We start from the raw sequence: 22024 nt of genomic DNA, 5'->3' as shown, positions 1-22024 counted from the left end.
CTCATGAACTCATATTGGATTCCAAGTTTGTTTCCAACATCCCAAATTCGAAGATAAAAGAGTTGAGATAATACAAAATCTTTATTAATCATCAAGATATCTAAAACAAAACATTATGAGTCTTATTCATACTTAAAGCACCCAACCTCGCATAGAATCATGAGAAATAGTAAACAAAGACGCAAAAGGTGATAAGAAAATATTTCGCAATTGAATTGGAAGCAAAAAGAACACAAAAGCAAACCCTAACTAAATTTGCAAGCAACAAAGTCACTACTTGTTTCTTCTCTCCCATCATCTTCTTGTAAACTCTGTTTTCTTCTCTCAATCTCTCCAACTCTTCCTTCATTGTCTCACTATCATCGCCAAATTCAACAATTTGGTCTTTTTCACTTTCAGCTTCACCATCAGACTCTGTTTCTTCACACAATTCCGACCGGAGCTCGTCGCAGGTTGATGAGTTATGGCTGTGCTGTCCGAATTCAGAGAAGAGGTTTTGATCAAGAGATCATGCTTCTGCGCCAATGAGCGATGCGAGCGGTATAAATCCTCTACCATGGCAATGAGCTTTGGCTTATTCTCTGGTTGTTGTGAGAGAGCTTTTGTGATTGCGAGAGGGTGGAACTTGCAAAAAAGGTAAAAAGATAAGTTTTTGAGTTACCAGAGAGAGTAGTGTTAAGCCAAGGAGAGGAATTTGATGTGTTGTGATTTGCACCAATCCACCACCATTTTGATGTCTCATTCATCGTCTTCACTCGTAATTTTCACCTACTTCAAGATTTGTAACAGTGTAATTAATGCAAATAGAGATTTAAATGGTGCAGTATCAACCCTCTTTTCTTCTCTTTGGCCTCTCTCTATCTTTGTGGTTTAAAGGTGGTGTTACTAGTATTTGGAGAAAAATGTAAATGATCCTTTGCTCTTCGTTTTAAAGAATTGACTTGTAAATCATAGGTTTTGTACTCTTATAACCATATACAGATTCATATGTAATTTACGTATATAGTCCTAGTAGAATCTGAATTGGTGTGCTGCGGCGTTAGAACTTTTATGATTTTGAAATTAGGGTTTTGCTATGCAAATCCATATTAAATTTACGTATATACCCTTAATAGAATTTGAATCATGATGTTGTGGCGGCGTTAGAACTTTCATGATCTTGAAATTATGGGTTTCATATGCAGATCTATATTAATTACTTATATACCCTTAGTAGAATTTGAATTGTGATGTTGTGGCGGCATTAAAACTTTTCTAATCTTGAAACTAGGGTTTTATTACGTAAATTTATATGGAATCTACATAAATACCCTTGGTATAATTTGAATTAGTGATATAGTGGTGGCATAATATTTTTAATGATTTTTGAAATTAAGGTTTCACTCTTTATTAAATATCTTGTCTAATAAGGAATTTTTGCACACAAGTTTAAATGGAAACAAAATCTCCAAATATATCTTCCTATTTCTAACCATTATACTTAAAAATCTTTATCTTTTCAAAATTTGGAATTGGTATGATTACAAGAAGTATATCAGGTATTCTTCAAAATTTTAATTTATTCATTACCTCTATTCCTTTTTGTTTTGCTTATTTTATGTTATCCACAACTAACTTGCACATATTACAAGATTATATGATACCACCGAGACAACAAACAATAGTACCTAGCAATTATATTACAAACCATGGTCCATTTGTTTTTGTCTTAAGAAGAAGATTAGGTATATAAGAAATGATGTTGAACACAAAAAAGGGTATATATATAAGAAATTAAGAGGGCTTTTTTTTCTTTTTTATAACTGCTAATAAGTGGAAATCCCTTGATCCAAAAGATTAAAGGTTTTTATAACAAGTCCGGAGTTCGATTTTTATAAAATGCACTTTTTGCAGATTAATGATATAAAAAACTAGTTGAAATTTTCAAAGTGAAGCATATAAAACTGTTTCTTGTGGTCTCTTGTGTTAAGGATAAGATTATTTATCATTGGTATGACACATATAAGAATCATAAGTAGAAGATCTAAATATTACGGGAAATGCTGCACGTTGAGAAGTTGTTCGTGAAAGTGTTCATCATATTCGCTTGCGTTACTTACATATAGTCGAATTAAATCAAAATATCTATAACGTTAGTGTAGCATACGACAGAAAATGTTAGTAGTTGATAATCCTCTTTAAGCATCGTTTAGAACTTCTTAGCAATGGAATTTTAGCAACCAAACATCACCACGCATGGCCACAAAGAACATGGGCTTGTTGGACAAGCCCAATACAATGAATTAAAATCTGAAGTATCCTAAAACTATGGGGGTGCTTTTCGTAATGTATCCAAATCTACGCTGGTTTTCTGGAAAAAATATAAAACTCTAAGGGTATAATAGCAATTTTAAATAAGGTCGGCGATTCCCACTCCAGACTTCAGAGTCGCCGCCAATTTCAATTAGGGTTCGTGATTTCTTCCCCTTTCTCGGCTTATTGTGGAGGTTTATCGCTTAAAAAAACTCGCGACAATGAAGAAATTCTATCAAAAAAATGAGCATGATACTGATAGATCCAAATCGACGGAGACGAAGAAGAGGAAGAACATGAAGAGATTGGGAGGCGGTGGTCTTTCTCTCCAAACTTTTGCCAACATGAAATCGGAAAACAATCGCTATAACCCTTCTTTGATCAGTAAGAGATTCCTCTCTCTACCCAATTTGAAAAAAGTTTCCTTTTTGATTGTGACGAACTATTTTAGGATTTAAGATTAGGATCATGTTATGAATACTACAATGTGGTTATTGACTATGTTTCCTTTGGTGTTAGGCATCAGAAGAGAACTATTTGGAGTTCCTTCAATGGTGTATAGTTTCACAGTTTAAGTGTGTTTTTATATGTTTACATGTTTTAGTCGGGTTCGTTATGAGAATCAGACTAGGCTTGAAGTAAGATTGAATGAGTTGTTTCTTTGGTGCTTACTTTCAGAAAAGCAAAAAGAGTTCTACAAGAATGCAAAGTATGTGAGCAAGTTTAGGAAGTCGGTGAAGCAGCAGGACATTGATGACAAGAATGAGACTGGAGAGAGTAGTAAGGTAGATGATGACGATGATGATAAGCAGAAGAGTAGATCTAATAGGAGAATTGGTGTAGAGGATTTGTACAAGCAGACAAGAGAAGAGATGGAGAAAGTAAGGAAGGAGAGAGAGGCTACGTTTCAGGCGAAGAAGGAAGCGAAAGAAGAGGCTGAATCCAGGAGGAAAGTAGCAAAGGGGAAAATGATGAGAAAGACTCGACATGGTCAGCCTGTAATGAAATACAGAATAGAGCATCTTCTTGAATCCATCAAGAAATCTGCTGGAATCGACGAAAGCTCATGACTGGTTAATACAGTGCAGATCAAGAACCCTTCCAGTTATTTGGAGCTGATGGAGGATTTTCTCAAAACATGGTGAGGAGCAGTTGATGGTGTTACGGAGGCTCGAAGCAGAAACCTTGTTGTCATCTCAGATACTGACCTTTTTCTTCCCAGAGATATTATATTACACTACTGGTTCTTTATTTCTTAGTATTATTACTTTGAGAGAGATGCTTTGCGGCAACATTTGTAGTTTTTGGCTAGGCCTTACTGTTTAGTTCATGATTTTAGCTGTTTATTTACGAACTTTTTTGGCTATAAATCTTATAAAATGATAAATTTTATTCCAAACTTTGGTACAAACACAAGGTTTTGTTTAACAGAGTACAAGCTATGAAATGCTTCTATCACTGACATTCTAACATCTTAGTGAAAACAATATGAAAGGGAACAAATGGAAGGTGAATCTCCCACAACAATGTCTGCAAAAACTCAAGATGATAAGGAAAATATTACTGAAGCAGCAAGTTTACTTTATGGCTAGATGTGAAACTCCGATCTCAGGATTCTTGTGTATCGTCCACACAAATTCAGGTGTATCCATTCTCGGTCCAGCGACTGTTCTATATATGTATATCCTCTCAACTGGAGAGCTCTCAGGTCTTGTCTCTGGAGGATGTTCATCAATGACTTCGACATTGAGCCTTGGCATTTTCTTACTTAGAATCTTGCAAGCACCAAAACTTACAAAGCAGGACGACATCCAAAGGGATCGCATGGTTTCTAGTTTCGCAGCGTGCTCCAGTAGTGCAGTGTCTCCAAAAGGGCAATCTCTTATTTCAAGCTTCTTTAAACTCTCACAGCCCGACAACAAGTGATGAAGCATCAAATCACTGTCCCCAGCAAATGCTATTGATAGCATCCTAACCTTCTTGGCATGTTTCCCAATGTATTTGAAGGCCTTGTCGGAGAGGAGACCAGAGACGGAGAGCCGTCGAAGATCCTTGCATCCCTCAGCTATCGCTTTGAATCCTTTATCAAGTGGCTCATTTGTTTTGTAATCGGGAGCAAATGGCTCTATCACACAGAGACGGAAGCACTTGAGATTCGGACGTTTTCTTGCTATGGTAAGCAAAGCTGCGTTTGTGAACTGGACACAGAAGTAGAGAACAGACTCCAGCTTTCGACAGCCTTTAGACACAACGACCAGGCCTTGTTCCGTCAGAGGTATGTTGGCTTCATCGAGATCTGGCGCAGATGGAAATACCCTCAGTTCTCGCAGTTCCTTGCAATAGGAGGCAACAGCTTCAAGACCTTTGTCCTCTATCAAGTCCATCACCTACAAAAAATTGTCTCACTAGTAAGAACCAACATAAGTGGGATACTCAAAGAGTCTTGAAAAATGCAAATACTCACCCATAGCTTCTGCAGTTTCGAGCATCGCCTAAGAAGCTCGACAAGATCAGGCATTCGGACAGTAGCGTAGCTCAAGTTCAACGAGGTAAGACCAGGACAGACAGAATAAAGAGCTGGAAGATATTCAGGGAGGACATCCCAGAGACCAGATAAGCTCTGAAGTTGCTTACAGTTTGAAAAAGCTTCTGATAACTTTGAAAACGCTTCTGGTTTCAGTTGAAATGCGAAAGAACCTGTGCCGAGCTCAGTCAGTTGTGGAGCACGACGAAGCAAGCTAACGAGTCCATCTAGAGTCACAGCTGGATTCAACTTCAGAGACTTGAGGTTTGGAGATCTGCTCACGAGACGCTCTAAGTCCGAGATTTTAACCTCGGAATCTAAACAAGAGAAGTCAAGAGAGACCAGAGAAGTTGAAGTCTCTGGAAAATAGCTAAGCCAATCTCCTCCTAGATCTTCAACAATACACTCTCGTAGTTCCAACACTCTCAAGTTTCTGTTTTGAAAACCAGACAACAAAAAAAAAAAAAAAAAACCTATGAGATTTATTTAACTAACTAAAAAAAACAGAGTCTATTTTTTTGGTTAGAACCGAACCTGCAAGTTGCTGCAATAGCAGCAATACCATCAGTAGAGAAACCTTCACAAGAAGTCAACACAAGGACTTCAAAATCCTTAAACGAAGCAGCAATTTTTTCTAAGCACTCATCAGTCACCACCATTCTCTTCAATCTGATCTCCTCAAGAGACGGACATTTCGCCGCCATGGCTTCAATCCACGGCCAAGCATAACCACCCCAACCATCAGGAACCAAATTATAGTCAGCAAAGTGTGGCTTACCCTTCAAAGTCAAAGATCTCATCTCCGGGAACCGCTTTGCAACAGCAGCAGGACTGACCGCGTAACAGTTTCCGACAAAGACCCGCTTCCTAGTTTTCCGTTCTGTCTCGAACCATGACTTGCAGACCAGAGAAACAGAGTTCCGGTCCTCATTGGAATCAATGAAGGAGAGGATATGTTCCAGAACCTTAGATGGTAACCGGAGACCCATCAGAACAGAGAGAGAGAGATCAAGAAATGAAAAAAAAAGGTTTGAGATTTGATTCAATATGAGTGATCTAAATCGAAAGAGTGGAGCTTTTGATATATATAAACAGAGCAAGTGGAGAGACAAAAGTATGACAAGACAAGAGAGAATCGAAGGAGACAGTGTCCATGTGAGACCATTAATAAAGTTGAGCTTGCACCCATGTGAGCCTACTGTGTATAGGTCACTAATATAATTAATTAGTTGCCTTAATCATAATTAGATTACTGTGATCATCACATGTAGTCTCTGTGGAATTCATGGATCTAATCATTTATGGAATACCCAGTTCACACATGATGTCAGATTGGTTAATTAATATTTTACATTTAAAGTAAAATTTTAATTTTAACCAACCCTATTTCTTACTAATCCATTAAGATGGAGAGTTCTTTTTAATCCGTAAACTTAACTATACAATACAAACTACAAATGTAACATTCGAATCTGACTCGAGCGATTTTCACTAGATGTAAGCTATGTGATATTCGTTCCCTCTCCGTTACTTGTTCTGTAACCAGTTTGAGAAAACAAGTACCCGTCGAGGGGTCGACCGTTGTTATCAAATCATGAAATCAACAAGTAAGACGTATGTGTCCTGTATATCCACCCCTAATTTGGACAACAAGTTTGGTTTGACCTTGGCTTCAGTACTCTAGAACATTAAAAAACTCATCAGATTTGAACAAGTTACTAAAGTTGTACTTTCGACAAGGGAATATGATAAGTTGATAAACCGATAAGAGTAGCAAACAAGTTTACATACACCAATTAATATATGTATGTCCCTAAGCTTTATTTTTTAGTGGTTAGATCCTGCATTCGTATGTATATTGAGGCTCAAAACTCAAAAGCCATAATTAAAAAGTCAGATTCAATTTTCTTGTCGTATCTACACGTGTCACATAATGAACTCATCCAACAAGAGAAAGATGTGTCCGAAGCTCCCTCGCTCGAATGGCGAATCCATCCTCTAGACCTTGAGTTCGTGTAGCCAATCTCACCAAACCCTTAAAACGCCGCCGTTTTGTTGATCGTAATTCTAAAAATCAATCAGCAATGCTGATGAAAAGTCTTCACTTGTTGTCTTCCACAATCCTCCTCCACCGCTTTGCTTCTTTGTCTTCTTTACCCAGAAGAAGAATTATCGTCCGTATACCTAATCCTTCGTTTTCAAGCCCTTTCCCGCCGATTCTCTCTAGACCCATTTCCTCAGGCAAGGTCTTGGCCATGGCGGAAGAATCTTCTTCTTCGACCCCGTCAACATCTCAGAAACATACCAACCGTTTAGCCGCCGAACACAGTCCTTATCTTCTCCAACACGCGCATAATCCGGTAACTACACTATCTTCTATAAAAGTATTCATCTTTAGATAAAATTGATAGTAAAGAACACCTCTGGTTTCAATTAGGGAGCTTTGTTGCAATTAGCTAAGTCACGACTGGTTTAGATTGTAGCTAACCGGTTCTTAGTTCTAAAAGCATGGAACTTTTTTGTTTTCTGGATTGATTTAAGGTTGATTGGTATCCATGGGGAGAAGATGCTTTTGAAGAAGCAAGGAAGAGAGATGTGCCCATCTTCTTATCAAGTTGTTTACTTTATCCTCTATTTGATCGTTTTAATTGCTGCTTGGTTAGATGTCGTTAATGACTTTAGTTTTATGACACTAATTTGGTTCCCTTTTGTTTTCCAAATCTCTTTTATATGGATTCTTGAAGTTGGATACAGTACCTGTCACTGGTGAGACTTCAATATGTTTTTTTTTTGGATTTTGAGTTTGGCTTCTTCTATTACTGAATTGGAGGAGTAAGAGAAGAAATGAAATATTGAAAGACTTTGCATGATTAGATTATTACTGTTCTTTCCTCATAGGTGTAAGCCAATGAAAGATTTAAGGTGGAGAAAACTTGTAGTCTAAAAACTCGTGTTTTTGTCTCTGATGTCAGTAGTAGAGAAGCAGAGCAAGCTTATTTCCCTATTTTGGAATGAATGTTTAAGTACCAGTTAACTATTTTTTCAGGTGCCATGTCATGGAAGTTGAGTCATTTGAAGATGAAGAAGTGGCAAAACTCTTGAACGATTCGTTCGTTAGTATCAAGGTTAGAGCTTAAGACGGAAAGTTCTCTTCTGGCTGTGGATTATAAAATGACGTTTAAAGCACAATCTTTGAGCTGGTTGCTGTTGAAACATTTTACCAACATTTTGTTTAACATGTCTGTGGAACAGGTGGATCGAGAAGAGCGGCCTGATGTCGACAAGGTAAACCACTTTCTGCAACAGAAGAGCTCTTTGATGTCTTGAATAAAAATTCCTTATAATTCAAATTTTCATATATTTCTCTGAATGCTTAGTTTCAGAAATATCTTTTCTTTTTGGCTTAATCATGCTGTGGGTCAAATTAATAGCTTCTGTTAGTTTCTTGGAGAATATTTGTGTCTTCGGTATATCCAGTGAGAGATGCAAAACCTTAGAAACCATAGTAGACTTGTACTGAATTGGTTCTAGCTAGATCAGTGTCTATTAAAGAAAATAGCCTTGACTGTATTCGTGGACTTACGATTCTTTTTACTGGCACTTTTAGGTTTATATGTCGTTCGTCCAGGCTCTCTACGGTGGTGGAGGGTGGCCACTGTCAGTCTTCCTTTCACCTGATTTAAAGCCGTTGATGGGTGGAACCTACTTTCCTCCAAATGACAATTATGGACGCCCAGGTTTCAAAACTCTCCTTAAGTAAGGAAACCCTTCTCTCTTATTGTACAGTAGCTTTCTAGGCTCATAATGTTGCAATTGGTTTTGTTTTCAGTAAAAATTATATGTGTAGAAACTAGAGTTTATTCGATTATTTTCTCCATGTTTTCTTTGGGTTTGGTTCAGGAAGGTGAAAGATGCGTGGGATAGTAAGAGGGATACTCTTGTGAAGAGTGGTACATATGCTATTGAAGAACTGACAAAAGCTTTATCCGCAAGTGCTGGAGCCGATAAATTGTCAGATGGGATCTCTCGGGAGGCTGTGAGTATATGTGCAAAACAAGTATGATTCGACTCGTGGACTCTTAGAGATATATGTCTTTTTGATATATCAACATAAATAGGTCTTCTAACAGTGAGTGTTTGTGTTCAAGCTTTCTCGGAGCTATGATTCGGAATTCGGTGGGTTTGGATCTGCACCAAAGTTCCCGAGGCCTGTCGAGATCCAGCTGATGCTTTATTATTTCAAAAAGTTGAAGGAATCGGGGAAAACTAGTGAGGCTGATGAAGAACAAAGTATGGTTTTATTCAGCTTGCAAGGCATGGCAAATGGAGGGATGCATGATCACATTGGAGGCGGGTTTCATAGATACAGTGTGGATGAATGTTGGCACGGTAAAACTTCAAACTGTATCCTGTAGTATCGAGGTCATAAAAGTCTTTTTTTTGAGATTGAAGCATTTTGCTATTTGTCTGGTGCAGTTCCACATTTTGAGAAAATGCTGTATGATCAAGGGCAACTAGCTAACGTCTACCTGGATGGTTTTATCATAACCAAGGATGTTATATATTCTTATGTGGCAAAAGACATCCTTGATTATCTTAGAAGAGACATGATTGCACCTGAAGGTGGAATATTCTCAGCTGAAGATGCTGATAGCTTTGAATTCGAGGGGGCAAAGAGAAAGAAGGAAGGAGCTTTCTATATATGGAGCAGCGATGAGGTTCTTTTCTCTGATATATTCATCAGCTTAATTGTGTTGCCTCTGTATACTGACAATTTTTTTTGTGTGTGTTTGGTTTTAAGATTGATGAAGTCCTCGGGGAGAATGCAGATCTTTTCAAGGAGCATTATTATGTTAAGAAATCAGGTAACTGCGATCTTTCGAGCAGGAGTGACCCGCACAATGAATTTGCTGGGAAGAACGTGCTAATTGAAAGGAATGAGATGTCCGCTATGGCATCAAAGTTTAGCCTCTCCGTTGAGAAGTATCAGGAGATTTTGGGTGAATGCCGAAAAAAGCTTTTCGATGTCAGATTGAATCGACCTAAGCCGCATCTAGATGATAAGGTGATAATCTTCTTGGAAATCTTTTGTTGTCTTCCTCAACTGTTTCCTCATCTTTGTTAACCATTTAAGATTTCTTGCTTAGATAATCGTGTCTTGGAACGGTCTTGTTATCTCGTCTTTCGCAAGAGCTTCCAAGATGCTTAAGGCTGAGCCTGAAAGCACCAAATACTGTTTCCCTGTGGTGAATAGTCAGGTCAGGAATTCTACAACACTCCCTTCGATTTCTTCTTTTATGGTTGATTTTTCTTATTCAAATTCTCATTTACAGCCAGAGGAATACATAGAAGTTGCAGAGAAAGCAGCTTTGTTTATCAGAGGGAATCTCTATGATGAGCAGTCTCGAAGATTACAACACAGTTACAGACAGGGACCATCCAAAGCTCCTGCCTTTTTAGACGATTATGCTTTCTTGATCGCTGGTTTACTTGATCTCTACGAGAATGGAGGCGGGATCGAATGGCTTAAATGGGCGATTAAACTTCAAGAAACCCAGGCAAGTGAGATCTTTACTAGCTCGATTTGTTAAAGTTGATGATTTTGGCTATAAAAATTACAAACATTTTAGGATGAGTTATATCTGGACCGAGAAGGAGGAGCCTACTTCAACACCGAAGGACAAGACTCATCGGTTCTTCTTCGTGTAAAAGAAGATCATGATGGTGCAGAACCTTCAGGGAACTCTGTTTCTGCTATTAACCTTGTGAGATTAGCTTCCATAGTCACTGGAGAAAAAGCCGACTCCTACCTAAACACCGCGCATCGTCTCCTGGTAAACTAGCAATCAACTAACCCCATTTGCTATTCATCGTTAGGCATTGACGCTATTCATAGACAGATTATTGAGTCTCTTTGTTTTTGTTTTTGCAGGCAGTCTTTGAGTTGAGGTTAAGAGAAATGGCGGTGGCAGTGCCATTAATGTGCTGCGCCGCAGACATGATATCTGTCCCGTCGAGGAAACAAGTTGTGTTAGTTGGTTCTAAGTCTTCTCCAGAGCTTAACAACATGCTTTCTGCAGCACATTCAGTTTATGATCCTAACAAAACGGTAAGAGCACATTCAGTCTATAATCAGGAATGCTTTATGCAACAGATTCTTGATTTATGATTTGTGATTTTTGGGGTTTTATTTGACAGGTGATTCACATAGATCCTTCGAATTCTGATGAAATGGAGTTTTGGGAAGAGTATAACAGTAATGTAGCAGAGATGGCGAAGAAGAACAGAAACTCAGAGAAAGTGGTTGCTCTTGTGTGTCAACACTTCACTTGTAGTCCTCCCGTCTTTGACTCTTCTTCTCTCACTCGCTTACTCTCCAAGTAAAAGCAAGAGATTCCATGTTGAATGGTTGCTTGTTCTGTAAGTAACTGGGTCAATGTTTTCCCGTTGATAATAATAAAGAAGATACATAATGGAGAGAACTAAACCGGATCCGGTATGAGATATTTTTATTGAAATAACCCGGAAATAACCGGGTTTGGTAAAAAAACCAGAGCTTTGACGATTCCTTATCATCTTCTATCTTCAGCAAAGGAGAAAACTTGGATTCGATCGATCGCCAAAAATGGCGTCTCACTCTTTGACTCTCTTCACTTCTCCTTCGTCCTTCAATCTCTTCTCCTCTCATCGTCTCAATCCTTCTCCGAGTTACTTCACTCTCCACTTTCCTCGTCTCCTAAAGAGACCACATTTCGATATACAATGTTCAGTCTCAATCGAGAAAGAAGTTCCCGAAACAGAAAGACCTTTCACTTTCCTAAGAGACTCCGATGGTGATGATACTCAATCTTCTTCTTCTTCGGTTAGGGCTCGTTTCGAGCTGCTCAGGATAAAGTCTGTGAAGCCATTGAAGCAGTTGAAGGAGGTCCTAAATTCAAGGAAGATGTTTGGTCTCGACCAGGTGGAGGCGGCGGGATCAGTCGTGTTTTGCAAGATGGAAATGTCTGGGAGAAAGCTGGAGTTAATGTCTCTGTGGTTTATGGTGTTATGCCTCCTGAAGCATATAGAGCTGCTAAAGCTGCCACGGCTGAGCAAAAACCTGGCCCAGTTCCGTTTTTTGCCGCCGGTATTAGCTCGGTAATTTCTCTCTCTATCTCAGATTCGTCGACATAGCTGTTGATATTGGTCTTTGAGTTCTTTGATTGAGCTTGATCCTACATTCATGTCATGTTCCAGGTTTTGCATCCCAAGAACCCTTTTGCTCCGACTCTGCATTTCAATTACCGTTACTTCGAGACCGATGCTCCAAAGGGTAAATTCTCTTTGAGAACTGTAAAGTTTCAATTTTTTTGGTTGGATGAAGCATTTGATTGCCTAATTATCACTTGTAGATGTTCCTGGAGCTCCGAGGCAATGGTGGTTCGGTGGTGGGACTGATTTCACACCTGCTTACATCTTCGAAGCGGACGTCAAGCATTTTCATTCGGTCTTTAAACCTGATTCCTTGTCTGTAAGTTTGAAGCTTTGTGATTATGGAGTTGCTGATTGAAATATCTCTCGTTGTGTAGGTTCAAAAAGAAGCCTGCGATAAATTCGATCCGTCCTTCTACCCTAGGTTCAAGAAATGGTGTGATGACTACTTTTACATTAAGGTCTGCAGTTCTTTTAACGCCATTCTGATTGTTCTGTGAGATCTTAGCACTTTGTTGAACGAAAGACCTTAGTTTTGGAGTTATGTATAAGGATAGATTTAAAGCCTCAAGGTTTGGTTAGGTTTATGCAGTGATAAGTTGTCGTGTAGGATTTGAAAACACTAAAAACTTCACTGTCTTGCCTGCAGCACCGTGACGAGAGGCGAGGGCTTGGTGGGATATTTTTTGATGATTTGAATGATTATGATCAGGAGATGCTTCTGTCATTTTCCACTGGTAACTAATGACCAAGAGAAACCTGATGACATTATGGTTTTAGAAACTTCCTAGTTGGCTAATTTGAATACTGAGGTGAATTTTGCAGAATGTGCAAGCTCAGTGATACCAGCTTATATACCCATAATAGAGAAACGTAAAGACACACCATTTAACGAGCAACACAAGGCATGGCAACAATTGCGAAGGGGGCGATATGTTGAATTCAACTTGGTAATTGGATACTACTAGCTTTGTTATTCTATCTGTTTATGTATCTCTTCGATCGTTTATGAAACCTCGTCTCATTCTTTCTTACTGATGGTAAAAATAAAGGTGTATGACCGTGGAACAACATTTGGTCTGAAGACAGGAGGACGAATAGAGAGTATTCTTGTCTCCCTTCCGCTATCCGCAAGATGGGAATATGATCATGTAAAGTTTCTTATCAATGCTATAATCCACATCAAGAAACTAAATCATGATTCATTTTAGCTATGAAACTAAACTACTGATGGTGTTTCTCTCTTGTTTTGGATGCAGAAACCGGAAGAAGGAACTGAGGAATGGAAACTATTAGATGCTTGTATCAATCCAAAAGAGTGGCTTTAGCTAATTAATTGTGGTTATTCCCCAATTAGCTCTTTTATTAATTTTGTCTTTAAAATCCTTAAAAGGGTAAGAGTCTAATGAAGAGTAGTGAGAGATAAAGATTGTAAATTGGCGTCATCTCATCATGAGTCACTGACAAACAAAGGTCATGATGGTGAATTGGTGATGATGGAGTATAGTACCAATCGTGATGATGATGATAAAAAGTACTCAGTTAACTTTAATTTTTTTTTACTGACACAGTTAAAAAAGCATGAGTCTAAAATAAGAGCCGTTGGCTCAAATAGCCGAGCCTCTCGGTGCACGCACGCATGCCACACTTGCTCGGTTAATGTTCACGAGACAGAACAAAACAACATTAATAAATCTGATGATTTGTATTATAAACAAATCGTTTACAAGTTTCAAACAATATCGGATTAAGTAAACGTCACTGTCTCTCACATTTGTCTTGATTCAAGAAACCTCCCGTGATCTTTTTCCTCAAATCTCCCCGAAAACGCCGTCGTTTTCGATGTCTTCCAATGGGGACAAATAAACAATTTAGTCCCCGGATGGATATACACACATACAAATACTACATGGGTGCCGTGTTATTATGGCCGACCTTACACAACACAACTTGACAATGTTTTAAAATAACCAAAAACCAAAGCCACAGGATATTTTATTGTCACAATGGACGTCACACCTGCCCATATCTAATCCATGTCTGTAATACAAAAACAAAAAATTGAATTCCCCCAAAAAGTGAGGAGAGAGAGATAAAGACTGAGTACCAATCAATTTCTTTAGAGCAATGAGTGAGTAAAAAGATTTTTTAAAATTTGAGCTTCTGACACAAAAGGAGCCAAATGTAATAGCTGGATCCAATCCAATGGCAATGAAAACATCTTAGCTGTAAAATGGTCCAATCTCTCTCTCTCTCTTCTCTTTTCTTCTTCATTATTACTATACCACAGAATCAATTTTTATTCACTTATCTCTCTAAAAGCAATAAAGTCTCTATTTTTGTGCTCAAAGATAGACAGAGAAGCATAAATACTTGTCCTCTGTGTAGTACAAAAGTGGAGCCCCACTGAGTGTGCCCTCACAGTAACGGCTACATTTTTCTTTATTTCCCTCTCTTGTTTTGAGTGATTTTTTCATCTTTACGAAGATGGGTTCTTTTGTCCACTTATTACTGTCCTGAATCACACGTCGAATCCAACGTGGCATCTTACTCCATTGTATGCCAGCTCACTCACACTCACTCACCTCCCGCCTTTATAAACTCCTTCCTCTCTCTCTTATCTCCTTCATTGAGTCAAGTGTTTGAGACTGTAGAGTGAAAGTTTGATTTAAGAGAGATTTAAAAAAATGGTGGGTATGGATTTGTTCAAATGTGTGATGATGATTGTGGTGTTGGTTATCTCTTGTGGTGAAGCTGTTTCTGGAGCTAAGTTCGATGAGCTTTATCGCTCAAGCTGGGCTATGGATCATTGTGTCAACGAAGGCGAAGTCACAAAACTCAAGCTTGACAATTACTCTGGTACGTAGATAAAAAAATCAAACCCATCTCTCTGTTTCGTTTCCTCTGTTTTTGTGAGTTCATTATAATTTATGATGTTTGATTGATTTTTTCTTTTTTCAGGAGCTGGGTTTGAATCGAGAAGCAAATACCTGTTTGGTAAAGTCTCTATCCAGATTAAGCTTGTCGAGGGAGATTCAGCTGGAACAGTCACAGCTTTCTACGTACGGAACAAAACCCATCTCTTTGTACTCTGTTTTTTAAGACCCTGATTTGATTATTATGTCTCAAATCTGACAATGTTTTTCTCTTACAGATGTCTTCTGATGGTCCCAACCACAACGAATTCGATTTTGAGTTCTTGGGGAACAAAACCGGTGAGCCTTATATAGTCCAGACCAATATTTATGTGAATGGAGTTGGAAACAGAGAACAAAGACTCAACCTTTGGTTCGATCCCACTACTGAGTTTCACACTTACTCAATCCTCTGGAGTAAACGCAGTGTTGTGTAAGTTCTCTCTCTTTAAACAAACAAGTCTCTTCCTTTTTTTTTTTTTTTAATTATTACGGACTCTTTTAATGATTTTGATTGCACAACAGATTCATGGTAGACGAAACTCCGATTCGAGTCCAGAAGAATCTTGAAGATAAAGGTATCCCATTTGCTAAAGATCAAGCAATGGGAGTATACAGTTCGATTTGGAACGCTGATGATTGGGCAACACAAGGAGGTCTTGTGAAAACTGATTGGAGTCACGCTCCTTTCGTTGCTTCTTACAAGGAATTCCAAATCGATGCTTGTGAGATTCCGACAACTTCTGATCTAAGCAAGTGTAATGGAGATGACAAGTTTTGGTGGGATGAACCAACTGTCTCTGAGCTTAGCCTTCATCAGAATCATCAGCTTATTTGGGTTCGAGCTAATCATATGATTTATGATTATTGTTTTGATGCTGCTAGGTTTCCTGTTACTCCTCTTGAGTGCCAACATCATCGTCATTTGTAGTTTTAATGTCGTCTTCTTTAAGGAATTAGCCAAGATAAATGGAACAAGAGAACATGTGGTGGCTCTTTGATGATTCTCTTTTATGTATAAATAATCAATTTTCTATTGATTTTTGGTGATCTTGGTTTGTAACTGAAAATGCGAAATTTGTGGAAACAAACTCTACGCACTTATCGGTAATGACTTTTAGGGTTTGTTTTGAAAGTTTCAAACCCTAAATTCGAACCATAGGAAACAAAATGGCAAAAAACTCGATCAAGACACTTTTAACTATGGAAACAAGATCTGTGAAACGGAAGAAGAAGAAGAAGAAAGAAGAAGAAGCAAATTGGTTTAGTGTAGAGGAGATTATCAAAGTAGATAGAATCAGTAACCTCCCTGATTCTCTTATTCATCAGATTCTTCTCTTACTTCCTCTTAAATCTGCAGCTCAAACGAGCTTACTTTCGAAAAGATGGAGATCTCTTTTTCTCTCATTGCCTGATCTTGATTTCACATCCATTAACGACCTCAAGAATCCGAAATCTATCTCTTCTAACTCCATTTACAAAGTGCTTTCTCTTCGTAATCACCGTGACTTCAACAATCTTAGATCACTTCGTTTTCGCGCTCCCATCACTTTCACAAGTCTCAATTCCTTGATTCGTTTGGCTGTTACTCATCAGGTTCAAGATCTTGACATTGAAGTTACTACAAAAGACTACTTTAACTTCCCTCGTTGGATTGTGACCTCTCAAGATTTAAGAGCTTTGAAGCTTAGATCATCTCACCCTGGTTTTCGATTACCTCCTTCATCATCAATCCTTGGAGGTTTTCAAAAACTTACTTCACTCTCTTTATCTCTTGTGATCCTACACAATCATCAACCTTGTCTCTCAGATTTCTTCACTGATCCAAGCTTTCCTCTTCTAGAGAAACTAAACCTAGAAAGTTGCTTTGGACTCAAGGAACTTAAGGTTAGTTGCCGTCTTCTCCAAGAGTTTTCTCTAAAGAACTCTTTACAGCTTGAGGGCTTAGAGGTTTCTGGTAATAAACTTCAGAAACTTAAGGTTGAGAGTTGTTTCCATTCATACTCAGAAAAGAGCTTTGTGAAGATTAACACACCGAATCTCAGAACTTTCCTTTGGAATTCAAACGCAGTCACTACTAGTGTTCATTTCTTGGACAAGTTAGTTTGTCTGAGAAAAGCATTCGTTAAAGTGTTTTGGCTTCATCAAGATCTCAATTCTCAGACACAAAGCTTATTCACTCTCTTGTCAGGTCTCTGTAATTCCTATAAACTACAACTTGGAAACCAATCCGTAGAGGTATATATGTGCACACACTTGCACAACATACTTACACCTTCTTCTTCTACAGTTTGCTCTTTGCTTCATAGTTTTACTAATGTTGTGACAGATTTTGTCAAGCAAGAAGGGACTATTAAAGAATCATCTTCTACCGTTTCACAACATGAGATTCTTGGAACTGCAAACACGTTTCAGCAGACACAATGTTCAAACACTGTCCTGTCTGTTCAAGAGCTGTCCAATGCTAAACATACTTACCCTCAAAATCATTAATGATCAAACAAGTGAAAGAAGGGTAAAGTATTAAAAGAAAGAAAGAAATATTTTTCTTTGTTTCTCTTTCTCAGTTTTACTGAATTTTCTTTGATTTTGCTAATGTTTTTCAGCAATGGGATAAGGATTTGTGGAATATGTCAAACTCAGAGATTCAATACTGGGAATCTCAAACCTATGAATTGGAAGCTTTTTTGAACCACTTGGAATTTGTGGAGATTCACGGATTCTTAGAGTGCGAGAACGAAATGAGCCTCGCAATCTTTTTGCTGAGACATGGAAAGGCTTTGATCAAGATGACTCTTCGGTCTAGTTTCCTCTGCAGAGACTCTCTCCGGAGACAAATGATAAGGTCACAGCTAACGGGATTCTCCATGGCTTCTTCCAAAGCCAAAATCTCATTCCATTGAAAGTTTCTCTGTTTCAGGACTCAAGTCATTAGCTATTACAATTTTATTTCTATTGAAATCTTATGCTTATTGAGAATAAATACACAAATCTAGCTAATGGCTCAAATGAATGTTCAGAGCTATTATTATCTTCCATCTTCAAGAGTTATGGTAAGCTCATTTTCAGAGCATGTTTCTGGCTTGGTGGATGAAGAAGCTTTGCTTGATGAAGCGCAACGTCTAAGGACAAAAGCTGGTTGTCTTGGAGTAGGAAGAGTAGCAGCTTCGCTGCTTCCGAGCATGAAAACAACATTTGACATTGTAGGACGATCATTAGGATCTTCTTGAATACAAAGCAGTCCTACGTTCAAGCACTTCAAAAATTCTTCGGTTTCGCACGATTCTTTTAAAGCCTGATCCAATAACTCAATCCCTCTTTCCGCTTTCCAGAGATCCCACGCCTGCACATTTATATATGTGTTTCTCGGTCAAGTTGTTAAACAAGTAATGTACATAAACAAGTTTAAAGTCTCAGATCCCTCACATAGCCTAGAAGGCTTAAAGATTTCTCAGGTTCATAAAACCCGGTGTTACGCTTCCCGCTGATAGTTTCAATCACAACCACGCCGAAACTAAATACATCTGATTTGAATGAGAAAAGACCTTCTAGAGCATACTCTGGAGACATGTATCCACTGCAATACAAAGACACCAAAATGTTTTAATTTACCATAAATACTAAGGAATGGGATGTTAACGGAAACTGAAGTATTAAGAACTTACTAGGTTCCAACAACTCGATTAGTATTGGCTGAAGTTTCACTGCCTCCAAATATTCTAGCCAAGCCAAAGTCAGAGATCTTTGGATTCATTTCCTCATCTAACAGAATGTTGCTTGTTTTTAAATCCCTGTGAATGATTCTCAGTCTAGAGTCTTGATGCAGATAGAGAAGTCCACGAGCGATTCCTAGAATGATATTACAACGCGTCTTCCAATCTAACCGCTGGCAAAGCTTCCGATCTTTGCAAGAACGAGATCTTTGCATTAAGAACTGAACATAAGAAAAATTAATGAATGAAGAGACAAGAAGCTCTACTTACCAAAGATAAAGAAGTCTAAGCTTTTGTGAGGCATGTATTCATACAATAACAGTTTCTCCTCTCCAGCAACACAATAGCCAAGGAGTCGAACAAGATTCCGGTGTTGGAGCTTGGCAATCAAAACAACTTCATTCTTGAATTCCTCCAGTCCTTGACCCGAGCAGCGAGATAACCTCTTCACAGCAATCTCTTGATCTCCAGGAAACATTCCCTGAGTCACACAAGACACAAAATTTTAAGTCTGTATTAAAAAAGACTAAAATCAAAATCAGATCGGAAGATCACATTCAAACCTTATAAACCGGTCCAAACCCTCCTTGGCCTAGCTTGTTTGCATTTGAGAAGTTGGATGTTGCATACAGGATGGTCTCGAGCTCAAAAGATGGAACATCTATGCCTTGACTATCATCTTGTTTAAACCTTCCTGATTCAATCAAATCTTTAATATGTCTCTCACTGTCACATAAATTAACTCCTCTTGGTATGCTTCCTAGTTCCTTGTTTACTTTTCTTCTTTGCAAATACACATAAGAAGAAGTGCTTGACAGAACAACCAGAATGGCTGCACTTGTAAAAGTCACCACAATGATCAAAACCACCGGTGTTTTAGCTTCTCTGTATCTTCCACGAGCTCGTTCTGCATGAGAGCCTTTATTAGAAAAACTGATATATTTTTGCAATAAGAGTTTGAAACGAGTTTTGTTGTCATAGCTTTACCTTGAGTGCAGTTCAGATTGACTCCATCCCACTTAAAATTATGATTGCAGACGCACTGCCTCTTCTGGTCTCCAGATTTCCTGCAGGATGAATTAGGCCAGTCTTTACAGTCTGCAGATAAAGAACAAGTTGGCTCAAGAGGAGGATCCCAACGAATCTCCACTTCAGTTCCACCAGTAACCATGTCTGCATTGCACTTCCCCGTGAGACGAAACGGCGAAGATAGCTTTAACTCTGAAATTCTGCTCGTCTGATTTACAGTTGTGCAGTTTACTTCAACATCTTTTATTTTGATCAAGAATCTGTGAGTATCCGGATAAATACTTGTAACATTGTATGAGCTGTTAAATTCTTTGAAAATGACTTGACCAGTTGACATATTGCAGTTGAAACTAAGGTAATTACTGTCGCCACATCCAGGAGCCGTGCTCAAAGGATAAGGAATAATATTCGTGCCGCATGTCACACAATCTCTACTGGTCGACTCTGCAGAATTTAACAACAATTTAACCATCACAAATTATATATCCTAACGCATTTTAAAGCATTTCATATATAATACGAAATCGATAAAGATTGTTTACCTATATCGGGAACTGCTACGCGAATGAATACATTGCGGCTACCTAAATAGCCTTCCTTGAGATTATTGAGATCCTCCAACCAAATCCAGCACTTGGTATTGCTTTGAAGTGTATCAACTTCTTCATATGAGTAAGCTTGGCATTGGCAATTATTCAAACACTCTGCTCTGCAGTCTTTTTCATTATGTGCATCAAACTGTGAATCCGGACTTCCTACTTCAACCACAGTCAGATTCAAGAACATGTCTCCCACCACAACACCGTCTTTACCACATATCCTTGACTCCCTGGAACATCCACCAGAAAAATCTCCCTTGACCCATTTCTCCAGGAAATTAGGCCTAAAACCTGGCAAACACTTACACATCTCCTCATTCTTGCTGTTACAGCTACCAAAATTTCCACAAGCATTGTAGACACTACATTCATCTCTAGGTTCAGCCCAAATCTGTGCCCAGAATCTTTCTCCATCTAACCTGAAGTACTGAGCTTGGCCAGAGGAGCTCATGGTGAACCTTGTATTGGTATACAAAGATGTGAAGAGAGGAGGCACAGAGGCATTGTGGACAGTTACAGTCTCTGTAAAATTGGAAAGAAAGTATGAAATTGCGTAAGGCATCTCGTCGGATCCGATGAATTTACCCGAAATTCCGGATTTCCAGTATCTCATTGATCTTTTCCAAATGATAAACTGTTTGTCTTCTTCTTGATCCATCTGAAATGTGAAATTTCCAGGTGATGGATCGTTGAAGCTCCTCCATGATGATAAAGTCATATTCTCATTCATCATCATCCCTGGGAGAAACGTATCAGTAGGATTCTGAAAACTCTGCCAAACCACATTTGCTTCATCTCCATCTCTCATCAACACAAGATTACCATTATCCATCAGCTTTACAGTTCTCTGCGCAGAGACTAAGGAAGGTCCAACACCGGTGTCCCAATACACTTTTCCCTTAGAATCAATAACTTCAAGATTGCCTTCTTTAGAGATGGTGAAAATGCCGGAACGGTCAAGAACCGGAGATTCACGATTTGCAACCCAGACAACAGTAAGTGGATGTAAATTGTAAAACCAAATCCCTAAGTACCTCCTTTCATCGGAGCTTCCATTTGGAGTGAAGAAGCCAAGCTCAAATCTCTGACCAGCAGAAACAAGAGTGTCTCCGTGGCTGTCATTGATCAATGTTGAACCTTTGAACAATGTTTCGGAGTCTTGAACTGCAACAAAGCAATCAAATCGAAAAATATGCAGCAAAAACATATAGAAGAAGACAGAAAAATTCATTCTCTGACCAGTACTATTGTACTAACCATGTCTTACTCATCTGATATCTCCCATTATGTCTTCTTAAGAACTCAAAACGTGTCCAAAGAAAAAAAGAAAAAAGTTTGCCTCAACGTCAACGAAAGACCCACCTGAAAAGTAGATATGTGGAACGCAGCTAATAATGTGTTTTAAGATGTTTCAAAGAAAAAGCAGAACAAGTCTCACTTGAGCATCTGAACCAAAAGCCATGAAAGTAGTAGATACCACTTTACACTCTCTTAGCCACTGTATGTAGATACGCATGTGATCAATCCACGTACTTTGTGTCACTTTTTCGGCGATGGATCTCTAAATAGTAAAACAAATCCAACCTTTTTTTTGAAATATACGTATTCCAAGTATTTCCTTACAGTGAGAGAGACAAAGGGGACAATGGTGTTGAAGAAGTCAATCTTTTGTCCTTATTGGTGCTTTTGAAAGAGTGGAGGTTGACCCTGCAAACTTTGTTAACCAACTTTTCCCCGGAAATTTTGTGAGATTCGAGGAGT

At 38.6% G+C, this 22024-nt stretch overlaps 8 protein-coding genes across 12 annotated transcripts; 5 read left to right on the top strand and 3 right to left on the bottom strand.

The window, feature by feature from the left end:
- Positions 1-62: 62 nt before the first annotated feature.
- Positions 63-925, bottom strand: LOC9310946 (protein NETWORKED 3B). Its single transcript, XM_021020816.1, is given in 5 exon segments — positions 63-164; positions 167-236; positions 239-472; positions 475-584; positions 587-925. Coding segments are annotated over 5 exon segments (606 nt in total). The 5' UTR covers positions 747-925; the 3' UTR covers positions 63-132.
- A 1441-nt stretch (positions 926-2366) lies between these two features.
- On the top strand, positions 2367-3646 carry LOC9308861. The gene is made up of 2 exons (XM_002874832.2): positions 2367-2676; positions 2971-3646. The coding sequence occupies exons 1-2, from the start codon at positions 2514-2516 to the stop codon at positions 3360-3362; spliced, it is 555 nt and encodes a 184-aa protein (XP_002874878.1). The 5' UTR covers positions 2367-2513; the 3' UTR covers positions 3363-3646.
- Positions 3647-3660: 14 nt separating this feature from the next.
- Positions 3661-6136, bottom strand: LOC9310945 (GRR1-like protein 1). The gene is made up of 3 exons (XM_002872745.2): positions 5351-6136; positions 4757-5249; positions 3661-4679 (listed from the first exon to the last, which is right to left on the bottom strand). Exons 1-3 carry the CDS (start codon positions 5803-5805, stop codon positions 3870-3872), a joined length of 1758 nt encoding a protein of 585 aa, XP_002872791.1. The 5' UTR covers positions 5806-6136; the 3' UTR covers positions 3661-3869.
- Positions 6137-6766: 630 nt separating this feature from the next.
- LOC9310944 (spermatogenesis-associated protein 20) lies at positions 6767-11366 on the top strand. 2 transcript variants are annotated; one of them, XM_002874831.2, is made up of 15 exons: positions 6767-7176; positions 7358-7430; positions 7561-7582; positions 7863-7941; positions 8069-8101; positions 8424-8572; positions 8717-8873; positions 8965-9205; positions 9293-9534; positions 9618-9881; positions 9964-10074; positions 10150-10374; positions 10447-10650; positions 10749-10925; positions 11015-11366. In XM_002874831.2, exons 1-15 carry the CDS (start codon positions 6901-6903, stop codon positions 11198-11200), a joined length of 2439 nt encoding a protein of 812 aa, XP_002874877.1. In that variant the 5' UTR covers positions 6767-6900; the 3' UTR covers positions 11201-11366. The 2 variants fall into 2 exon arrangements, with proteins under 2 accessions (XP_002874877.1, XP_020876363.1); XM_021020704.1 differs by lacking the exons at positions 7358-7430; positions 7561-7582 and having other exon boundaries at positions 7089-7176.
- Positions 11367-11421: 55 nt separating this feature from the next.
- LOC9310943 (coproporphyrinogen-III oxidase 1, chloroplastic) lies at positions 11422-13559 on the top strand. Its single transcript, XM_021020763.1, is given in 9 exon segments — positions 11422-11694; positions 11697-11953; positions 12053-12128; positions 12208-12302; positions 12385-12468; positions 12657-12744; positions 12833-12957; positions 13060-13158; positions 13267-13559. Coding segments are annotated over 9 exon segments (1146 nt in total). The 5' UTR covers positions 11422-11441; the 3' UTR covers positions 13336-13559.
- Positions 13560-14300: 741 nt separating this feature from the next.
- LOC9310942 (xyloglucan endotransglucosylase/hydrolase protein 9) lies at positions 14301-16013 on the top strand. Of its 2 annotated transcripts, none has more exons than XM_021020790.1 (4): positions 14301-14866; positions 14969-15069; positions 15162-15355; positions 15448-16013. In XM_021020790.1, the coding sequence occupies exons 1-4, from the start codon at positions 14695-14697 to the stop codon at positions 15851-15853; spliced, it is 873 nt and encodes a 290-aa protein (XP_020876449.1). In that variant the 5' UTR covers positions 14301-14694; the 3' UTR covers positions 15854-16013. The 2 variants fall into 2 exon arrangements, with proteins under 2 accessions (XP_020876449.1, XP_020876450.1); XM_021020791.1 differs by having other exon boundaries at positions 14783-14870; positions 15448-15985.
- Positions 16014-16073: 60 nt separating this feature from the next.
- Positions 16074-17922, top strand: LOC9308860 (putative F-box/FBD/LRR-repeat protein At4g03220). The gene is made up of 3 exons (XM_002874828.2): positions 16074-17160; positions 17252-17437; positions 17529-17922. The coding sequence occupies exons 1-3, from the start codon at positions 16093-16095 to the stop codon at positions 17823-17825; spliced, it is 1551 nt and encodes a 516-aa protein (XP_002874874.2). The 5' UTR covers positions 16074-16092; the 3' UTR covers positions 17826-17922.
- LOC9308859 (G-type lectin S-receptor-like serine/threonine-protein kinase At4g03230) lies at positions 17854-21973 on the bottom strand. 3 transcript variants are annotated; one of them, XM_021020696.1, is made up of 9 exons: positions 21521-21973; positions 21298-21427; positions 20207-21190; positions 19623-20108; positions 19199-19542; positions 18906-19116; positions 18588-18825; positions 18349-18499; positions 17854-18265 (listed from the first exon to the last, which is right to left on the bottom strand). In XM_021020696.1, the coding sequence occupies exons 2-9, from the start codon at positions 21383-21385 to the stop codon at positions 17951-17953; spliced, it is 2817 nt and encodes a 938-aa protein (XP_020876355.1). In that variant the 5' UTR covers positions 21386-21427; positions 21521-21973; the 3' UTR covers positions 17854-17950. The 3 variants fall into 3 exon arrangements, with proteins under 3 accessions (XP_020876355.1, XP_020876354.1, XP_020876352.1); XM_021020695.1 differs by having other exon boundaries at positions 21298-21867; XM_021020693.1 differs by having other exon boundaries at positions 20207-21973.
- Between the last annotated feature and the right edge of the window lie 51 nt (positions 21974-22024).

This window comes from Arabidopsis lyrata (assembly GCF_000004255.2).
Source record: "Arabidopsis lyrata subsp. lyrata unplaced genomic scaffold ARALYscaffold_6, whole genome shotgun sequence".
NCBI lineage: Eukaryota > Viridiplantae > Streptophyta > Magnoliopsida > Brassicales > Brassicaceae > Arabidopsis > Arabidopsis lyrata.
This window is presented reverse-complemented; position numbering and strand designations above follow the sequence as displayed.